The sequence below is a fragment of the Neopelma chrysocephalum genome, unplaced genomic scaffold (genome assembly GCF_003984885.1).
Source record: "Neopelma chrysocephalum unplaced genomic scaffold, ASM398488v2 Primary Assembly neopelma1_82, whole genome shotgun sequence".
Taxonomy (NCBI): Eukaryota; Metazoa; Chordata; class Aves; order Passeriformes; family Pipridae; genus Neopelma; species Neopelma chrysocephalum.
The window spans coordinates 2807327-2828797 of NW_020897744.1; the positions used below are offsets into that span (position 1 = coordinate 2807327).

At 41.8% G+C, this 21471-nt stretch overlaps 1 protein-coding gene across 2 annotated transcripts; it reads left to right on the top strand.

The window, feature by feature from the left end:
- Positions 1 to 649: 649 nt before the first annotated feature.
- On the top strand, positions 650 to 20834 carry NCBP3 (nuclear cap binding subunit 3). 2 transcript variants are annotated; one of them, XM_027691183.1, is made up of 13 exons: positions 650 to 1039; positions 5977 to 6042; positions 6828 to 6933; positions 7848 to 7973; positions 10272 to 10400; positions 12453 to 12526; positions 13374 to 13482; positions 14240 to 14339; positions 14659 to 14765; positions 15814 to 16099; positions 16890 to 17047; positions 18172 to 18336; positions 18858 to 20834. In XM_027691183.1, exons 3-13 carry the CDS (start codon positions 6921 to 6923, stop codon positions 19091 to 19093), a joined length of 1503 nt encoding a protein of 500 aa, XP_027546984.1. In that variant the 5' UTR covers positions 650 to 1039; positions 5977 to 6042; positions 6828 to 6920; the 3' UTR covers positions 19094 to 20834. The 2 variants fall into 2 exon arrangements, with proteins under 2 accessions (XP_027546984.1, XP_027546983.1); XM_027691182.1 differs by lacking the exon at positions 650 to 1039 and adding an exon at positions 4160 to 4336.
- Positions 20835 to 21471: the final 637 nt, after the last annotated feature.

A 21471-nucleotide genomic window follows, 5' to 3' on the forward strand; every position in this document is an offset into this window, starting at 1 on the left:
GGTTTAGGTTGGATATTAGGAAACAGTTCTTCCCCCAGAATGTGGTTGAGCACTGAACAGGCTCCCCAGGGCAGTGGTCACAGTACCAAGCCTGACAGAGCTCAAGAAACATTTGGACGATGTTGTCAGGCACATTTCAAGATTCCTGTGGGTGTCTTGTGCAGGGCTAGGAGTTGGACTTGATGATCCTTGTGGGTCCCTTCCAACTCAGGATATTCTGTGATCCTGCATATTAAAGGCTGCAGCTCACTGTGTGTTTTCCTTCAGGGCTGTACCAGCAGTTCCTGCCCTCATCCTCCCTGCCAGCCACATATTCCTACTCCACGGCTGTGCCAGCACAGCTGTTTTCATGGGACTACATGCTGAATTGGGCCAACGAGCTGTTCTGGGTTAAAAATAGCCCTGCAAAAGAAAAAGTTGAATTTTATTCAGGGCAACTGACTGCATTACCACAGAGGTCTGCAACAGGGAAGAGCTTAAGTTCTGCTGGTGCCACAGATGAATGCATGTGTGTGGCTATGCACAAATCAAGAATTATATCTGTAAGAACAAAGCAATATTTACCACTTTCAGATTGTTCTTCAAGATCTCTTAAATCCCAGAGCAATATCCGTAAGTACGTATTGAACTCTGCTCCAGCTCTGCTCAATTCCATGAGCTTTTTCCAGAAAGGAATGTGCTTTTTCAACTGTGTGGTCTCCATGTGGCAGCACTTGCATAAACAATGTTAGAGCACAGCTGTCCCGAACTGTGAGGGTGCTGTGCTCTTTCCTGCCTCAGCATCTTGCTTTCTTGTAGGGCACTTTGGAGCCCTGTGACTGTCTCCTGGAGGATGGGACTTTGGCACTGTGTCAGGTAACCAGGGTTGCATTAACCCTCACAACATCCCAGTGAGAAAATATTCTGTCTTACAGGTGGGAGCCTGTGGTTCATCAAATCTATAAGAAAACACCGGGTGCTTAATTTCAGCTTATCCAACGTTTTCACAAATGAACATCCTTCCTCTGCTGATCCTGTTCCCTCTCCAGATGGACTGTAGGTAGGAAGTCGTAATCTATTCGGAAGCCAGAGTCCCAGTTTCCCTGGTGATGTGTGGGGTTTGGGAGCCAGCTGCAGAAATAGCACACACGCTTCCAGGGCTGGGTTCTTCACAGGTTTGAAAAGCTGCAGATCCTTATTAAGAGCCCAGGACACCAGGAGAGTTAAATCAAATCCGCAAGAACACGTGTCCGTTCTGTTCAGTGTTCACAGGCTTCAAACAAACAAAGGAACCAATCAGGACTTTCTTACCAGGGCAAAATTCACCATTTCTCTGACTCCTGCCAGACCTTGGCAAAAAAGTCTCTTTTTGATTGAGGATCCACAGACTGTTCTTTCTCTTCCCTCCCTCCCAGTTCCCATCCATGTACCCCCATCTCCTGCTTTCAGCCGAACCCCAAAATTAGAGGGATTAGCGGAGCTTTCCATCAGGTTTGGTTTTTTCTCACTTTCGGAATCCTGTTGCAGGAGCTCCCTCTGGTGGTCAAAATCCGTAAACGAACAACGCTCCTGCCCTAAATCGCTCTTTTTTTGTATTTTTATGCTGGAATGATTCATAGAATGACAGAATGGTTTGGGTTGGAAAAGACCTCAGAGATCATCCCGTTCCACCCCCTTGCCATGGGCAGGGACACTTTCCACTAGACCAGGTTGCTCAGAGCTCCATCCAACCTGGCCTTGAACACTTTCAGGGATGGGGCATCAACACCTTCTCTTCTACAGTCACTTTCTGACCATTATTTGTAACAGCCTTTTCTTAGCGTTTCTGATAAGGACTGGTAGCCCTTTCCAAATTCCTTTTTCCTCCCATATTTAACCACTGAACCCTTCAGTAGTTTATTACCCTTAACCCACCCTTGCTGCACAAAGGCTACAATAAGGTAGAGCCCTTTTGCCCAAACCTGCTTCCTACAGGTTTGAAAAAAAATGAACATTTTGAGTTCAGGTGGACCTTCAGAGGCAGAGGCATTGCCTGAGAGGAATGTGAGAGAAAAACAAAACTCTGAGGCACAGTCTCAGAAGAATAAAACTAAATCAGCTTGTAATTCTAAAGAATTCACTGTTAATAACAAGATTCTGAAAGAAGTTGTAAAATCTTGTGAAAACATTCTATTCACCCACCTGGCAGTAAAAGCCCCCCTGGTAGCCAGGTTTGGTTTTCCTCTCCCGATTTTATTGGCCCTACCAATTACCAGAGCTTATTTTTTCCTGAGAAGCTCTAAAATTTTGGCAACCAGTCTAAAGCCACAGTTAATCAGCAGAAAGTCTCTTGCTGAGTTCAGTGAGTGAGCCCCGAAATGCTGCCAAGTGTCAAGTGCTGTAGTACAGCAACATTCTGTCTGAGGTGATATTTGGGGATGTTAAAACAAAATAAAGAAACACCTGGGTGAGCCAGAGGCTTCATCTGCTCTCTGCTGACAGCAGTGCAAAGTGACCTGGAGTCATGTAACCCAGCCCCAACCATTCCTTGAAGGGTTTGGCTTTGTAAATCTGGTCTAGATCATGTGGCAATACTCTGTCCTACTTATAAAACTAAAGGAGGAGAAGTTCTATCTTTTGGTTTCTTTTCCCCATGAACTGAAGAAATAGAGTTTCTGCCATAGAAATGTGTTTCCTCTTGCAATTAGTTCAGACTCAGCTGCTCACAGGAGGTGCCTGTGTCCTGTTTACTCCTGTTCTTCGTTCCTCTTATGTGTGTGTGGCCTCTGCCATAACTCTTCACACCTGGCTTGGAAGTATCACCCATGTCAGAGGTTCCTGCCGCGTGCTGCTGTGTGATGTCAGCACCAAGTGGAATGCAGGTGACATGAGCTATTGCATAAAGAGCTCTGCAGAGACTTAAAAATAAATAATCTTGGAGTGAGTGATGAGTGGAATGAGCTATTGGATTTTGTGTAGGGAGGAGCTTTTATGCTGCCAGCAGGAAAATTTCTGCATAACAAAGTCAAAATTTGGGAAGTACCGTCAGTTCAGAGGGAAAGTGATGTAATGTAAGGGATGGACTAGTGGGTTTTTGTTTGAAAAATGTGCAGAATTAAGAAATGGAGCAGCCTGAACAGGAGGGAAGGGTCCTGCAGCTGAAGGAATATTTGGAATTCTTAATGGAATTGGCTGTGTGTGATGATAATTCACAATGATGATGAGATGTGGCTGTGGAGCCTGTCAGTTGTGGTCTCAAGCCAGGGATGGGGAAATAATGATGCCAAGGCAGGAGCAAGCCCTCAGCTAGGACAGGGTTCTGGTCTGCTGTGTGCAAGGGGACGGAGCTGATTAGTGTAATTTGGGAAATGAAGAACTTGTCTCATGGGAACAGGTAAAACCATGTGGTTTATTTAGGCCACAGGCCTCTCCTGGAACAGCCTGAACACACCTTGGGACAAGGTGACAAAGAGAATGACTGAGCCCTAGCACAATGGGACACAACACTTCAGAGAACTGCGAGCTGGGAATTAGTTTATCAGAGGTGTAAAATTCCACTAGTATGGAGCGGAGGGGAAAACTGAATCTTGTAAAAGTTCAGATAGTTAAAAAAAAAATAGATCTTTGCAGGAAGCTCCGCTTCCTACACAAATACACGTAGGGACTTAGATCAGGACTGTAAATCCCCACCTGATTGTGTGTTTCTCCGCTCACCGTGTGCCTTTCCTCGGGGATGGGGGTACGCGGGGACATGGCGATGCCACCCTCCCCGGACCTGTGGTCGTTCTCTACCCTGAACCCCTTGGCCTCCAACGAGCTCTGTCTTCCGCGGGCCCCGAGGGTGCCCTGGGCTGCGGGTCCGCCGGGTTCGGAGTGCACCGGGCACCGCTGGCGTGCGCCGGGTTGGGGGTGCGCTGGGCTCGGGGGGCGCGCTGGGCTCGGGGGGTGCGCTGGGCTGCGGGTGACGCTCCGTCCGCCCCGCCGGCCCCGCAGCGCCGGTGCCGCTCCGTTACCGCTCCGTTCCGCCCGGTGCCAGTGCGCTCTGGCCGGTGCCGCTCCGTTCTGCTGCCGGTGCCGCTGCCCTCCGCCCGCTGCCGGTACCGCTGCGCTCCGCCCGCCCCGGCGCTCGGTGCCGCTCCCGCGGCGCTCGCCCCGCCCGCCCCGCCGCTCTGTGCCTCGGCGTGCTCGTCTCGCTGGCCGCGCTGAGGGCGGGCCTGGCGGAGCCATGGCGGCCGTGCGGGGCCTGCGGATCTCGGTGAAGGCGGAGGCGAGCGCGGCCACGGCGGAGCCGCGCGGCGCGGAGCCCGAGCCCATGGAGGTGGAGGAGGGCGAGCTGGAGACCATCCCCGTGAGGCGCTCGCTGCGGGAGCTCATCCCGGTGAGGGGCGCGAGGTGTGGGCAGGGGGGCAGCGCCCGGGGCGGGGGGTGTCGGGGTGGGGGTGAGCGGTCTGTGAGGGCGGGTTGAGGGGGGCACTCGTGGGGAAAGCGGGGACACGGGCCGGGGGCGGGAGGGAGAGGAGGGGGGGGCTGGGGGGTGTCCGAAGGGAGCGTGGGGACGAGTCCTAAGAGGAAACGGGCGGGATGTGTGTGGGAAGGAAAGGAATAAAGGAGGCGATGGAGAACGGGGTTTGGGGTGCAATTGAGGAGTGCAGAGGATTCTGTGGGTGGGAGAGAGAGTGCAGAGGGAACACAGGCAATACCTGGAGCAGGGAACAGGGACTGACCGGGGGAGAGCTGGGCTGGAGCCACTGGGAGTGTGGGCTCTGATCAGCGGGGTTTGAGGGTTTCCTTTCTGTTTTGTTTTTTTTGTTGCTGTTGTTTTGTTCACTTTTTCATTCTTGCGAGTTGTTTCTGTACAAGTTTTAGTAGGATTAGGTTCAGTAGCGAAAAATGGGTCGCTGTTCTAAAATCTTAAGTAGTCTTTTGCTCTCCAAACTTCTTGGAAATTGCTTTAGAAACTAATCTTTAATTAGCTGGTCTGCCAACGTGCTTGTGCTCCTACCGAACATGTGGCCCGAGACAGCACCCTGCTGTACTTCCTCGTGCTCCATGAGTCAAGCTCAGACAGTAGGGGTTTTCAGCTTTAAAAATAACATTTATTTTGCCTTACTTTTTCTAGTGACTCTAAACATTTGGCAAACTTCGATGCTCTTACTAAGAAAAGTGGTTGGAATGTGTTTTTTGGTATTTCTAAACTGAGACGAACTTGCATCTAAAAAAGGTCTGTTAGCCAAAATAATTATTGCAGCACAAGTGCAAATAACACGTTTACTCCTCAAAAAGCTCCACAAACTCTTGCCAGGTGATGGTCCTGAGTGTGTCAGAGTGAAGAGGTGCCATTTGTACATATGCAAGCAATGGAGGGGACAGAATTGGATCGCTAGTGCAGGGACTGTGGGATTTAGTACATCTCTGAATTCAGCAGTCTTTACTGATGGATGGAAAACTTGTAATTTTTTCCCCCCTATTGTTCTTGTAATGGTTTCTCCATTTTTGTCCAGTTATGTTTCACCTCGTTATTCGGAAGTTGGGTTTGAAATAATGGTTAGGAATAAAAACTTACAGATGTGGCTTCGTGTTCTGACTGTTTGAGACTAAAAGCTGCAAGCTGACACTTCAGGAGTCGGGTATCATTGCTAAATCTGTTCATGTTTTACAAGGAAATTATACCCAAAACCAAAATTGTGCAAGTCTTATTTAGGAAGGATATTTGATTACTTCCCTTGTATTGCTGAGAGAGAGTAAGTAAAAACCTTGGCAGCAGGTGACATGGATACTAAATTTTATCAAAGGAAAGAATCCTTACAGTAAAGGAAGTTTCTGGTTTAGTTCATGTACTTTTACTTTCACTGACGTCAGAGAAGGTTCTTGCTTGTGTGCCTGTCTGTCTAGGGATGTAGCTTGGATCAAGGAAAAGAGGATGTATTTCTCATAGAAATGGTCAGGTTTTTTTCAGTATAACAAGTGTGTTGCTTTTGGGGTTCATTGAGATTTCATCAGCGTTTTGCTTTGTTTCAGGACACTAGTAGGAGATATGAAAACAAAGCTGGAAGTTTCATCACTGGAATAGATGTAACCTCCAAGGTAATCTTTGTGCCATGGCTCTTGAACATGTTTTCATTTTTGCTGCTGGAAAGGAAGAACCATTTCATTTCTTTCTTCTTCAACATGCACAAAGGCTTTGCCTCCTGCTCAGATAGCTGGCATGAATCACAGTTTGTGTTCCAAATCTGACTTTGGTTACTAAGATCCAAAACCTATAATGCTTCCTAATAAAATCTGTGGAACAAGGAGCTTCTCAGTTTCCAAAATTGCACAAGATCCACACAGGCTGTTGCTCATGAGCTACGTAAAAGGAGCCTGAGTTGCCAGTCTAAATAAAATCTCTATAGCCAGCTTTTAAATTCATGTTCAGAGAGACAACTTTACATTTTTGAATATATTTAAAGAACAGATAGGGAAAAACCTCTATAATCTTAAAAAATGAATTTTTCCTGTGGTGGAAATGCTTCTTTTAAAAGAGATTTTTTTTATTCTCTTTAAGCACAGCCTTTTTACATTTTATTAGGGAGGAGAGGGTAAGGTTACTGTTCCATCATGGAGTCTGAGCATTGTCCAAGATACCTTGCTTTCCATGCATCTTGATTCCCATTTTGTTGCTGGACCTACATTAAACCTACTCTGTGGCACAGAAATGTTTTACTGAGTTACTCCTGCATTCTGAAACTCACAGGTCTCTTCATAATTGATGAAATTTTTAATACAGGTTGTTGCTGGCTGGTAGATTTTAAATATCTGGTCCTTCAGTGCAATTTGTTGAGAGTGCTGCTGTGATTCCTGTTTTGACTGCATTGTTTTGTATTTTGCAGGAAGCAATTGAGAAGAAGGAACAAAGAGCAAAACGCTTTCATTTTCGAGCCGAAGTGAATCTCGCCCAAAGGAATGTGGCGCTGGATCGGGACATGATGAAGAAAGGTACGAGTTCATCCAAAAGTCAAGGAGAAAAGATCCCTTTGTTTACTTCCTCACAGTATCCTTACTTGATTTATCCTATATTTCCTGCTTTCCCAGAGGTTTTGCCAAAAGAAATCGCTTTAGGTTTTTTTCCCACCTTTTCATTTTAATTTCGCTATTTTTTAACCTACTTGACAGTTTTCAGTTCACTTCTTGTTTTACCAACCCCAGAAAGAAGAGGACATTTTTTGTGTACCTTATTTACTACCTGGCAACAGCACCTAGTGCTACATGTCCAGGATTCATCTCCTGGATCAGTGCTGCTTTAAGAATCTTTAAATTCTTTGGAAGACCAGCCCTGGAGCACTGTGTGTGTGCACGTGGAGGACTCTGTGTCCTGTGCACAGGGAGATCAGTCTCTGTGCTGTACCCACAGTGAAGCTGCACTGATGGCAAGCTGGGCATGTTGGGATATAGGCAGATCAGCCAGGAGATGTGAGCACAACAGATTGGTGCTTTTGGCACCCAGTTAGTTCTCAAGGCTTTTTTTCCAGCTGGCAGCTTGGATGTGCTAAGCTGTGGCCTGTTACAGCTCTCCAGGTCATGGAAGTGCTTTGTGCACTGCCTTGTTAGTGTTCTGGCTCTCTAATACTTCATGATAACACTTTGGCAATATTCAAAGAGAAAAATATCTTTTTAAGGCAGTTTGATTGCTGTGCAGTCCCTGCATCTACCAATGCTTGTAATGTAACCTATTAATGCTCAATTTATTAAAGTTTTGCATTGGTTGGAAGAATAAATCAAGTTACTGTATTTAGAATGGCACATCAAACATCAAGTAGCTTCCCTTTAAAATGTTTTGCTTTGTAAACCCATATGTTACTAATACAAAAGCTCAGAATAAGTACCAGTTTTGTTTCTCTTCCTCTTTATAGCAATTCCTAAAGTGAGACTAGACACAATTTACATTTGTGGAGTGGATGAGATGAGTACACAGGACATCTTTGCCTATTTCAAAGAGTATCCTCCTGCTCATATCGAGTGGTTGGATGACACATCATGTAAGTAAACAGAATATTTGTCTGTAATTCTTACTGTTTTTTCTCATACTGGTCGTAGCTGTACCTCAGATGTCTCAGTGGCTTTCAGAGTCACAGATCTTTGCCTGTCTCAGTTTCCCTGTCTGCCTTAGTCAGAAAAGATGTAGAAGGAAAGAATTAATAACATGGTGAAAATCAAACCCACTATCTAATTGAGTATCTATTATTGGGAAGAGACAGCACAGAATAACTTGCAGCTCTCTAAGTGGAAAAATGAAAGGTCTAAAATTACGTTCTGCCTCCGTCTTGACGTAAGTAGCAGATCTGAGAGAAGGTGATTGAGCTGTGCAGTTGGGCAGGTTGGGATGGTTCTGTGCTCTGAAGGAGGAGACTTGTTGCCATATTTGTGTAGTGCAGGCTCCAGGAGAAATTGGTGGGTGGAAGGAGATGGCAGCTGCATGTGATTTACATAGATGGGAAAAGGAATGTACCTGCACATGGCAAGGGCTGTTTTGGGGAGTGAGCCTGCAGGGAGATTGCCAGCAAGATAAAAGGTGGTTGTGGTTAACAGCTGTGCTTTCTTCGGTGACAGTGAAGGCTGTGCAAGAGCTACAGTTGGGATCATGGAACTGGAAGGATTGTCATGTAGCTAGAAGTCCTGTAACTGAAATCATATAAAAAGAAATAGGAGCCAGTGCTATTGTTTTATTGACAAGCGTGTCTGAGACCTGAGAATTAGTAGCAGGGTTTCCCTGGAATGACCCTGAAGGTGTTATGTTCAAATGCAAGACAAAATATATGGTATTCTCCAAAACACTGATAACTTTGAAGTCACTGTGACAGCTTGATGTACTGGCACAAGCTGATAGAAGATTTGAAACCAAATAAACCCTGGGTGGACAATTGCAGTAAAGAGCTGCTAGATGGATCTGTGGGGATGCCTAAGCTTGGAAGTGCACAGCTTAACTCTCTATCTAAGGCTGCATTTCTAAGATTGTCTCTTTCCTTGGAAGTGCACAGCTTAACTCTCTATCCAAGGGGCTGCATTTCTAAGATTGTCTCTTTCCTTTTTCTTAAATGCTACATGAGTAAATTTAACGTGGAACCAGAGTGAACTTCCAGTCCAAAAATGCAAACTTCAGAGTTGTAACAATACTTTACCCAGTTATAGTTAGAACACATCTTTTTAGTGATTAACTTTCATGCTGTATCTGAGTTAGCATGCCAACTACAGTTGATGAAAAGGTCAAGAAAAAGGCTTTGTCTTTTCAGCATAGATTTGCATCACAGCATGGCAAAACCTTTAATGTTCCCGACTGAATTACATCTCAAGGTGACTTACTGCAAAGGTGAACTTACACAGTGTGCTGTGGTTCAAACTGATGAACGTTAAATGATAAAGGCTTTGAAAATTTGAAGATGAGAAAAAGAGGCAGGCAAAAAAAAAAAAAAAGAGAAGGTATTAACTACTCATTGCAGTTAATATCTGTGTGTTCTTCACCTTGTAAATCTTGTCTGAGTAATTGAAGAGAATCTTTTATTTTGGGTCACTCTGTAGTTTTCTTGCTATCTGATTACACTCTGCTTAACAGCAGAGCAGTAAGTGACATTTGTTGCTGTATTTGCACCAAGTGCATCCGTGCAGAAAGCTTTTGTTCAAACCTCTTTCTAAGCAGTTTTAGCTCTTTCAATTTCATCTATGAAATGCTTTTAATTGGCCCAATAGGTTATATTTTAGTACTATCTGCTGCTACTTAAGACACGTACGAGGCACATACTGAATCATGTTGACCTGTGTACATGATAATCTGTGCAAAGGGCCTGAGCAGACTCTCTTATTTTCCCCTATTTTCCTGCTTTTTGGAAAAGATTAACAGAATTCCACAGTAAAGTCCAAGGTTCTGTGAAGTTGCCAAAGGGAAAAAAAAAATCGAGGCTTCAGTTCCTCCCCCCTGCTGCTCCCTTAATCACATTTGTGTGGTACAAATGTGTACATGAGTACACTGATCCCATTCAGTACCCTGATTTCTGTGCTCAGGAAGCCTCTAATATCTATGGTTGTGCATTTCAGTGATTTGGTTTTCATCAGTTGTTGTGTTTTGTAATATGCTTGAAAATTCTGTATTGTCCAGCTTATCAAGTGTGTTAAAGAATATGACTTTCCCTGCAAGAGGTGCATCTGCTGCCTCTTCTGTCATGTCACCATAGAAAAGCATTCCAGAGCTTCTGTCAGCAATTACCCTGCAGTGGGGCAGGGAATGTGGCTGCTGGATTACACAGACTGCATTTGGGTTCTGTGTGTGTTTATATCTGTCACAGGTAACGTGGTCTGGCTCGATGAAGTAACAGCAACACGAGCTCTAATAAATATGAGTTCCTTGCCTGATCAGGAGAAAACAAAGACCAGAGAAAACAATGAAGAGAAGACAGCTGAAAAAACCAAGAAAGGTAGATGGAGATATGCATATATAGACATCATCTCATTAAGTCAATGAAACTTTAAACTTATGCTGGGGTACTGCATAATCTAAATTACTGAAGGAGCTTCTATCATATAGTTTCAGGTAAATGTATTCTGCCACTTTAAAAAAGGCTTTCATCTTGGAAACCTTTTGAAGAAGCTGCTTCTTAAAAGGTGGGTTGGAGCTGGACCAAAAGCAGTAATTCAGTCGATACTGAACATGTTGGATGCAGGGTCATACTCAGATCTGGTATTTATAGTGGTGTGTGTTGCACAGAAATGAGTCTGTGTGATGTACAAAGGCAGTAAAAGGATGGATTCCAAGTGTGGAAAAAGCAGGTGTGAGAAAATGTCCTATTTTTGAAATGCCACAGTTGATTGCTTTTTTGATACATCCTTTAAGTATATCCTTCACACCAACGTGACAGTGTATCACTTCACCAGGGTGTGGATCTCCTCTAAATTTGGCCATTATACTTTTAAGAAAGAAGCGCTGAAAGATTGGTTACAAAAGAGCAAAGCAGCAAAAGTACATCTCAATGTCATGAAAAATCTGGCACCTGAATGCCTGAACTGTAAATTTATTTTACTTTGGTGTGTGTGAGGTAAAATCAGCCTTTTGCTACCTGAGGACTCTTTTGCTCTTAGGCTGGTGTGAGAGATTGTTGTGGTTCCAAGTGGATCCTTCTAACTCACCCCCTTTTCTTGTTTTCTCCACAATGCAGCAGCTCCTCAACCATCCATGTGACTTTAATTTTTGGGCAGATGTTGATAATGCTTCAAGTAAGACTTGTAATGAAGGGTTTGGAGACTAGGCACTGTCTTGCTTAAGTGGAGCACGAATATATATATTTAATCTTGTTTGCTACGAATTACATATTACATTATCATCACACCACATCTGAAAATAAAAACTGTCATCTAAATTACTCCTGCTCATCTGGAAAAGTGGGATATTAGATAAAGTACAGACTGTTCAATTACATCTTAAGGTGTGACATGCATACAGATACACTGGAGCAATCTGGCTTGGTTACATTCCTGTTTTTAGCATAGGAATTTGAGGACTATTTAGACATTTAGGGAAGCAAGAGACCAATCTTTACTGTGAGAAGCATGAGAAGCTTCTAATTTGGGGAGGGGGGGGAAGTACATGAATACTGTCCCTGATGAACCTTAATTATCCAGGTTTGAATTTGGGTAGTTTGGTTTCAGTCTGGTTAATTGTGCTCTTTTAAAAGTGTTACTCTTTTCACTTGGGAATATTTTCAGGATCTTTTGAACAGCTGCTGCTCTCTATTTTAGGTTTTCAAGTCTATTGTTGGATGAGATATAAGATAAGGAACTCTGAAGTATAAAAGAGGGGTTTTTTTTGGTCTGATGTCTGTGAAGTACTTTCAGATCTTTGCAAGTGGTATTGGTATATGTTGATAGCTGTCCATATTCACTACTTTTTTTTTTAATAAAAAAATTATGACTCTGAGCAAAAAAGAAACCCAAAAATCTGTGCAAGCATTTCACAATTTTAGTAGTTCTGGAAGCATACACTCTTAGTTATTTCACATCAAAATTAAGTCACTAAGGTTGGGGTTTTTTTCCCCTCTTCTCCCTCAGAAACCTCTAAGCTCTTGATTAATAACCTGTTTTACGCTGTTAGTATTGGATACTTGTAGCTACTTGTGGCATTTTAAAGGGAGACTGAAGGAAATGGGCTTTTATGTGCCTTTCAGCATCGTGGCCTTGCTGATCTCTGCCATACCCTGAAAATGCAGTGCAGTTGCATTTGCTTTCAGTGAATTAAATTAATAATCCATGTGTGCTGCAGGCAGTTCTCTGCACAGGGGCTCTCTAGTTTGCTTTCTGTGCTCATGAGTGCTTCTCATGTCCGTAGGCATTTGCTGGTTTGATTATTCTCTAGGCTGCAGAGGAGAAAGGAAAACACCTTCAGGTTGATTTCAGAGGATGCAGGCAATCATAATCAAATGGGGCAGACGCACTAAAATGGAGTTTGTTTGTTTTTTCCCCGTAATTTGTCTTAGAAAAACAGGAGGAAAGCTCTGATGACGAGACAGAAGAAGGCGAGGTTGAGGATGACAATCCAAGTGACGTGGAGGTCAGTACAGAAGGGAGGTGAAAACACAGAAAAGTTTTGCTCTCACTGGTGTGAAGTTCTCACAGCATTGTAGGTTTAACCATATAAGTTTGCAATTCACAGTTATCAAAGTAAATTAGATGGGGAATGAGAGGAGGTGCAGGTGTGCTGTTGGTGATAACACCAATGTAAGTGTTTTGTGAAGGCAGATTTTGAAGCATCCAGTGTGTGAGAGCGAGTCTGGCTGCTCTTTTCTGCTGAGAGGAGGCAATGAAAGAACAGTGATGGAAGGCAATGACCTTTCAGCAGTGAAGGCAGTGCTTAAAGAGACAAATGGGATTTAGGCTGTCCATAGATCTGTGGGAATCAGCATACACATTGATGTCCTGTAAGTAATTTAATCTTCACTGGCTGAGTATATAATAGGTGTGATTAGTATTTTCTTTAGGAATGGCTCAGTGAACACTCATACATCACGGAAGTCTGAATTTTAGTTTCTGTAAAGCAGCTATAAATGAAAAAGAAAGCTTTTTAGTCATTGTGTGAGGGCGTGAGAACCTCATAGTAAAGTCATTTAGATAGGAAACAAGCAAAAATAGTCCATTTTTTCAGTGTCAAAGTTGTGCTATTTATTTTCTTCATTTCAATCAGTAATATGTCACTTGGCAATTGTCACTTGACAATTACTGGATTTAATAATCTGAGATAAAGTTATGAAGCAAGAGAAGGAAGTGTTTTAAATTTTCAGGGCAATTTATGTTAAAAATTCACCTTGAACATAATTTGAAAATGCTTCTCTGCAAGCAATCCATTTTCGTTCAACAGTCATTTTATTTTTGAGTCCAAAATACCTTTTTTGCCCCCAAAGTTGGATGCCCTCTCCCAAGTAGAAGAGGATTCTCTCCTGCGTAATGATCTTCGCCCTGCCAATAAACTGGCTAAAGGAAACAAGCTATTCATGAGATTTGCTACTAAAGGTAAATGACCAGCTTAACAAGCACAGTGAATTAATTGCTTGTTGTAGTTTTATTTGTTGGCTAATTAATGACTCAAAGTACCTACTCTGTATTTGCAAAACTGTTAGTTTTTTGCTAACCATTAGGTGTTAAGACTTTACAATAAATCCACATTTAATGTGTGAATTAAAACCAGTTCAAGTTGTATGAAAATCATTGTACTGAAAGCTTTATCTTGGGCTCAGGGCATTCTTCCCAATATCATGGAATAGGTTTTATGATGCCCTTTTCAACAGAGGTAAATTTCACATTTTATAAATATGGATATAACTTGGGATGCTGATGAGGTATTAGTGGAAATTATTGCTAAATACAGTTGAGATATTAAATTATATCTATGAGTAAAATGAAAATCCATATAATTTCTGGACCATGCAGGCAGTGACACATCCATAAAGAAAGGAAAGGTTGGTGAGTAAGGTAAGTAGAGCCTCCAGCAGTGACAGAGGGATGTAATGCTCTGTTAAGCTGATATGTAGAAACTCAGTCTCCCTGGAATTAAGTTTCTAGACACAAATAAAACTGTTGTGGTAGGAGAAATTTCAGAGGTGTCAGCAAAATTGAATCCTTCATGGAGGAGGGTGAAGTAATGCTGATTTGTAAGATGTACTCAGCCTTACTTTCACTCTCTTGTGTTTGGGTGGTTATTTATTTTTATGCTGTGCTGCAAGAGATATTCTAAGAGGGAAAAATTCCTGTAATTGATGGTTTTTTTCAGATGACAAAAAAGAGCTGGGAGCTGCAAGGCGGAGTCAGTATTACATGAAATATGGCAATCCCAATTATGGAGGCATGAAAGGAATTCTGAGCAATTCTTGGTGAGTGTTGGACAGAGGAATTGGAACATTGCAGGTAATTGGACAAGATACTCTAAAATGGTTTTAATTTGTGGATTTTCTTTCTAGTCAGTTTATGTAGATGCTTCTTATGTGTAAATAAATGTGACTTTGAATTTGCAAGGAAGTATTTTTGCGTGAAAGTGAAGAAGGTTTATATTTAAAACATTCAGAACAGACCTCTGACATAAAGATATGTCTGCTGGTAAAGCAGGTGACAACTGCATATCCTTAATCCAGTGTAGCTCAGTCATTGTGCCCTTTCTGTGACAGGAATGTCATTCTTTTTGTGGTGTTTCAGGAAACGAAGGTACCATTCCCGCCGAATCCATCGGGATGTGATAAAGAAAAGGACCCTGATTGGGGATGATGTTGGCTTGACTCCTCCATATAAACACCGTCACTCAGGTAACTGGTCCCAGTGGGACAGCCCTGTAAACAGAGGGCCTTGAGCAGAACCTCACCTGATCCCCTGTGCTGTGTGGTAGTTTTCTAAAACAAAAAAATAAATCTGAATCATATGTAAGAGTTTGCAGGGAATGACTGAGGCAGAGACTCTGTGCTGCTCGTTGCTTACCAAAATAGCTGCTGCTCTTTATGTGAGATTTTTATTTTACAGATTTAGGTTGTGGGGACTTGGAGCATCGAGGGGAAAAAGAAGGGATGACTTCTTCAAAATTCTGGGCAATTTGTTGTACTTGCTTAATCAATTCTTCTGCTCTATGAGAAAGCAATCTCTAGATATAGAACAATAAATATTAGAAAATTCTATTAATTAGGCTTGAATATCTTCATCTACTCCCTAAGGTAGAAAGATAATTCATATAAAAATCTGGCATGAGACAGTGTCAAATTTTCATATGATTGGCCTTTTAAAATACAGCCATGGCTGTATCAAATCTCATGGCAGATTTTATGTGTTGGTAGTGTACTGCTTTCTGAAAAGATGCCTGCACGCTGCTGATGACTAAATTTAAGTTGTTTATATTTAAATCAGAGTCTGTGATGAATTCATAATAAAGATACATGCCTTCTTTTTGGCATTACTGCTTACAGGACTTGAAAGGATTATTGCAGAGCCAGCAGTTGGCACATTAAGCCCTGCAAGATCACAGGAATTGTTGTGCTTAGTTAAGGAAGTAAGAACTGCACCTTCTACAAGAGGCAGTTTTAGTTACTCTGCCCAGCTTTATTCCTGGTCAGGCCTCTGAGGTAGTGAACTCCAGGGACATTTTTGTCCTGTGGCAGTTTCCTTCCACTTAGGCTATTCTGTAATATCGATTCCACTTAGAATATTTTGCAAAACATTCCCTTTCTTTAGCCTTAGAGAACTACAAAACTCTTTTGTAAGAGACCACTCATTACAGCGAGGTGGGTTTTCTTCGTGCCTTGGTTTTGAAGTGCTTTACTTGGATGATAAAATTCAGTTTATCAGAATGAGTTTGCCTTGCTACAGGCTTAGTAAACGTTCCTGAAGAGCCTATAGAGGAGGAGGAAGAGGAGGAGGAGGATCAGGACATGGATGAAGATGACAGAGTGGTGGTGGAGTACCGGGATGAGCTGCAGGCCTTTAGGCAGTCCCGGGAGCGCAGCGCAGCCCGACGGTCGAGTGCCAGCGGCTCTGACTCGGATGAGATGGACTATGATCTTGAACTGAAAATGATATCAACGCCCTCGCCCAAAAAAAGCATGAAAATGACAATGTATGCAGACGAGGTGGAATCACAGCTGAAGAATATTAGGTAAAGGTTTTTTGCTCTTTAAAACTAGCAGTGAAAAGGCATTCCAGATTTTAATCGGTGGCAGAGCTGTCAGAGCTTGCAGACAAGCTGTAATTTTGTAGTAGATATTTTAAAAACTAATCCAGAAACAGGCTTTTAATAAAATTAACATGATTTTAAATACAGCTTCTTTTGCAGATCTCTGAATTCTGCTCATTGATAATAATGAAACTTGAAGTAGAATCGATAGAAATTTATGCAAACAACCACAGTGAACTTCATGCACTTCATATAGTTAGGCCAGGGAGAAATAACTCTCCTCTTTTCCCTTCACCCCTTCCTCTCTTCTCAGAAAGAAGAATAACCCTTAAGTGTTGATGACAAAAAGGAATTTATGCTCATTATGGGTTTATTAACCAAAATTATAGATTATATAATTAAAACTATGTTATAGATTATTAAAGGAACTTTAATGTGTCCCTTCAGTAGTATGGTTATATTTTGTAATAACGTCAAGGCCTTGAACAATTTTGAGGCTGCTCATCTGTGCTGAATTATGACCCAGAGGCACAGCCTTAAGGAGACAAACTCAATACCTGCCTTGAAATGGATACAGAAGTATTCATGGGATTATTGTTAAATTCAGGATTCTTACTGGAACATGCGCTCATCTAAACAATGTTTTTACCTCTGTTTCTCAGTAGAAAAATCCTGATACTACTTTTTTTCTGTGATGTAATCTTACATACAAAGAGACCTAAGAACTGTACTAATGTCATTTAATCTAAGGGACATTAAATCTATTTTGTAGGAATTCCATGCGAGCAGATAGCATAGCAACCAGTAACATCAAAAACAGGATTGGCAGCAAAGGATCATTAGAGAAAGTTGCAGATGTGAGACTACTGTTAGAAGAGAAACGTCAGAATAGCACTGGGCCACGTCAGCCAAACAGCACTGTAAAATCAGGTAATTTTCAACTCCTTTATATATTCATTTCACATCTGTGCTCCACTGGAAATAACAAGCTCTGCATTCATACAGTCTTTCCACACTCAGAGACTGAATTGGGGATTGCTTTGGGGAAAAATGAAATACACTGTAGTGAAAGCTTATTTAGTGATGTTGATTTTTATCCATTTTCTTTGCCTGTGTCCATTCCCCCTCACTCAGTCTCTTGTGATTTGCTTGGGGCAGAGATTCCGTACGACTCAAACACAGCACAGAGGGAAGGTCATGCACAAAATCCAACATAAAACACTAACTACACTTATGTGAAAGAGCATGTATTGCATGAATATGGATGTTCTTTCACTTGGCAGGGTTTATTTCTGAGCTTACTTGCCTGTTGTTTTTTTGACTCAAGTGTGTATGATTTCAGCTACCTCTGACATACTTAATATTCTGAGGATTATCTGACTGATAAGGGAAAGATGTGCTTTTGTATCAATGTAATGTCAAAGTTTTATTAGTATATTTTACCCCTTCTGCCTGTTTTGGACCTCTGACAAGTTGGCACAAAAGTTCTGTAATTCCCTGTGCCTTCATATTTTTGTTTGAACCCCCTGTGAGACAAGGAACATCTGGCTAAACCAAACCTCAGAATGCAAGATTCAAATCAAAGGCTAAGTATCAATATATTTAGGATTCTTATATTCTGGTTTTCATTTTGTTCTGCAAAATATCAAGAAGTATTAGAATTCTAAAGCAAGGTATCTGTTATCTGAAAAGAATTACTGAATGTATACTTCTTTTCATGGAATCTTATCTCATGCTGTGCTGCTAAAGCAGAAATGCAGCAAGCCATGGAATAACTTAGTTTTCTGATCTTTTGGACAGAGCACAACCTGAAAACATTGTCAAATTTATTGCCAAAAATGAAATGAAATCTGGGTAAATTGTATTGCAGACATTGCCAGGACTGAAATCTGATTATGAAAGACTTAAGTGAAAAGACCATAGAAAAGATGAAACCAGACAAATGCTGTGGTTTTAAGTTGTACAAATTGTGAGCAAGCATAAAATCAGCTGGCAGAGCTGGAGTAAATGCAACATGATTTTTTGGTCATTTTAATCACTGAAATCATCCCTAGATGTGCGGCAAAGACTGGGAAAAAGGCCACATTCTCCAGAAGCTAAACCTCCAAGTAGTACCTCTGCTCCTCGTCGGGAACCAATCTCAGATGTCCACAGCAGGTTAGGAATCCCCAAACAAGATGTGAAAGGCCTCTACTCTGACACCAGAGAGAAGAAATCAGGTTAGTTCTGTGGGGAAAGTGTAATGATGCAATTCCTTTGATTCTGGAGTATGAGTTATTCCAGCAGAAAGTCACGAAAGAGGTTCAGCTGAGTGAAATTCAACTTATAAATTGGCAAGTGTTTGTTCAGAACTTTGAAATCTAACTACTTGTAGGTAGGAGCTGGGAATGTTTCTGGGCAGTATTTTTACAGAGTTATGCTGAAAAGTCAAGGACCACTTTAAAACTGTGGTCAAAACAGGGCACTAAAACAAGTGTAATGAATGCAGTGGCACTTCAGTGCTGTGTGTAGAATTCTCTGCAAATGGGCAACAGTGAACACGACTGCCCTGAGCCTCCTGTAGTTTAATTTCAACTCCTGCTTCAAAGCAGAATCAGTTCCATGGCAGACATTAAGGTGAAAGGAGTACGAGGGGTTTAAAGGGATGCAGTGAATTTAAGATTTGATTCCTTGACTCATCCAGAATTCCTTAGTCCTGTTTTGTTTTTGTTTTTTTAATGTTTATTTTTCATCTGATTAGGTAATTTATGGACCCGATTGGGGTCTGCTCCGAAGACACAGGAAAAGACTTCAGATAAACCTGAAAACTCTGTGGCGTCTCCAGAGGAAGAGGATTCCGAGCTGCAGCGGGTTTGGGGGGCTCTCATTAAGGAAAAAGAACAGTCTCGGCAAAAAAAGAGTCGGTTGGATAATTTACCATCCCTACAAATCGAAATCAGCCGAGAGAGCAGTTCTGGCTCAGACTCTGAATCATGATGGGTTTCACATCCTCATCCTCAAGATTGTGACTCTGCAGTGTGGCAAGATTTCCTTTGCCCAAAAGCTGGACACTGGCAAAGACTCTGCAGTGAAGGTCCCAGAAGTGTCTCTGTTCCTTTTATACAAAAAGAGTTGCATAAACCACTTGAAACCTAAAGCAATCACATTGTCTGGAGTCTGTGGTTGGCCCTGTGTTATGTAGGGCATTGTCATATATGTTTATTACAGCAAACCTGTAGTTAATTCTAGCAAAACACTTTCCCCCGAGCTCTGAACTTAAAAGAAGAGGCAGAAATGCTCTGTATTTTTAATGAGACCTTTTTGGTTTTAATATTTTCATCATGGAGGCTTTTAACAAAATGTTTTACACACTTCATCCAAAGAACAGGGCTCATGATCAAGATCATTGCCTTGCCCTTCTGGCTCTTACCAGCACCTTTCCTTTCCTCTTGAAGTAATAACAAAAATGCTTCCTGGGTGGGCAGCCAGCAAGGATAAAGCATGAAGGGATTATCACATTCCCTTCCTCCAAAACACTGAATGTAAATCCAAGTTAAATAATATTTTAGTACAGTTAAATTTCATGTATCCCAGTGGTATCACCACTCTCAAGGAATTCTCATTTATTTTGGTGATACCACGTCCTGCTGTAGTAGGGATTGAGATGTTCAGGACTGCAAAGTTGGATGTTTATGAATTGTGTAAATCCCCAGGGGGTTGGTTTTTCGTTGTTGTTGTTGTTACATGATGGGAAATTATATTTCTTCCATTTCACCTGGATTATGTTTTGCAGCACTCTTAACAGTTGGAAAGCATAACATTTTTATATTTGTGAGAATTTTCCTGTTGGCCACGGTGAAAGCTCTAGTGGTGTTCTCCTATGTGCTGTTTATCTATATATATATATAACTGAAAGAGAAAAGGAAAACTATAGGATCACTGTCTCATGTCAATACTTTTGAATGTTCTTCCTGTGTAGTACATGTGGATGTGGACATGGTTGACTTGTTACATTCAGCTTTTTTACCTGCACATTTTCCCTTCCTAGGTAGGAAAAGAGTTTGATCAGTGTGCATCTGCCATTTTTTTCTTGTTGCCTGTGGGCATTTCTTTTGGCTGCCGGTAATTCTAAGTGAGGAATAATGCAGCACATCACATTCAGGTAAACAACTGGTAGCAAAAACATCGTCTGCTACATTTTGATAGTCTGAAAATTTGTTTGCATTGTCCCTATTTTCTCGGTTCTGTCAGTCCAAAAATGTCTGTGAATATCTCTTGCAGTTCCTGCTTTTTAACGAGCAAATGTTTTCTCTTTTTTCCCCCCCTATTTTTGTACTAAGTTGAAGTAGGTTTGAGGTTTCAGCAAGGAATCTGCAATTAACTTTTCTTACTGCTTTGCTATGTGTAAGAAATAGCAGCATGTAAAATGAAAGGCAAAATGAAAGGTACAGTGACTAGAAGGGCAATCTGGGGGCTGACCAGGCTTCAAGCCTTACCATTTCCTTGTTTTGTGACACTCATCCTTGATTTTATATTTAATTATTGAATATATAAATGTCTCATAAAAGTACTGTTGAGAGTAAACGACTGCAATGTCTGATCACTGTAATAACTCATTTTAAACGTGTGCTTTCATTAATATCCTTCCCAAAGCTTTCCAAGAGAACCATACCTATACCATACCCATTTCTCAAGATCCTGATAAAGTTTATTTAACCGGTGTCTTTTTGCCAGTAAACCTTTGTGTTGTATTACTGCTTTAAAGCCATTGTGACCTTTCCTTTTCCTGAAAGGAGGTGGTAGATGGGAATCACACCACTGGTCTGTGAAGTCAGGCTTCTGCATTGTTGGGAACTCTTGCATGTCTTTAAGATCAGCAGCTGGTTGTGCCCCACTGTGTTTCCATGTAAATACTCATAACTTGGGCCTGGTGAAGGATAAATTAACTGGGAATGGGAGTAGAGAATCTGATAGAAAAGATCTGAACTAATGGATGTGTGAAATCAAAGAACAGCCATGTAGGCACGGGACTTTAGTTGAGGAAGAGGCACCTTGAACACCAGTTCTGCCTTCCAAGTTGTCCTAAATAGTGCCTTAAAAGTGCCTCTGTATTATTCAGGTCTATTGTATTTATGATTTGGGGGGGTTATGTGTGCTATTGAGACCACAGTAGCTTAGCAGCTTAGCTGCAAGAAAAATAGAGGTTTACTATAAAATAGGGGCTTACCATTGAAGGAACCTACAGAGAGAGTTTTGTAATTGAGTGTTTGCCTGGTTCTGCATTTTGATGATGTACAAAGGAGCCTTGAAAAGTATTTGCTGATACCAGGAATTCTTTTCAGCTTTGGTCTTCCTTAGTTACGTGAACAAGAGCT

Excerpts from the sequence above, each read along its gene's own strand:
- NCBP3 (XM_027691182.1), top strand. The coding sequence starts at position 4,184 with ATGGCGGCCGTGCGGGGCCTGCGGATCTCGGTGAAGGCGGAGGCGAGC. Across the intron at positions 4,337-5,976 it reads CGCTGCGGGAGCTCATCCCG|GACACTAGTAGGAGATATGA; the intron begins GTGAGGGGCGCG and ends GCTTTGTTTCAG. Across the intron at positions 10,401-12,452 it reads AGCTGAAAAAACCAAGAAAG|AAAAACAGGAGGAAAGCTCT; the intron begins GTAGATGGAGAT and ends AATTTGTCTTAG.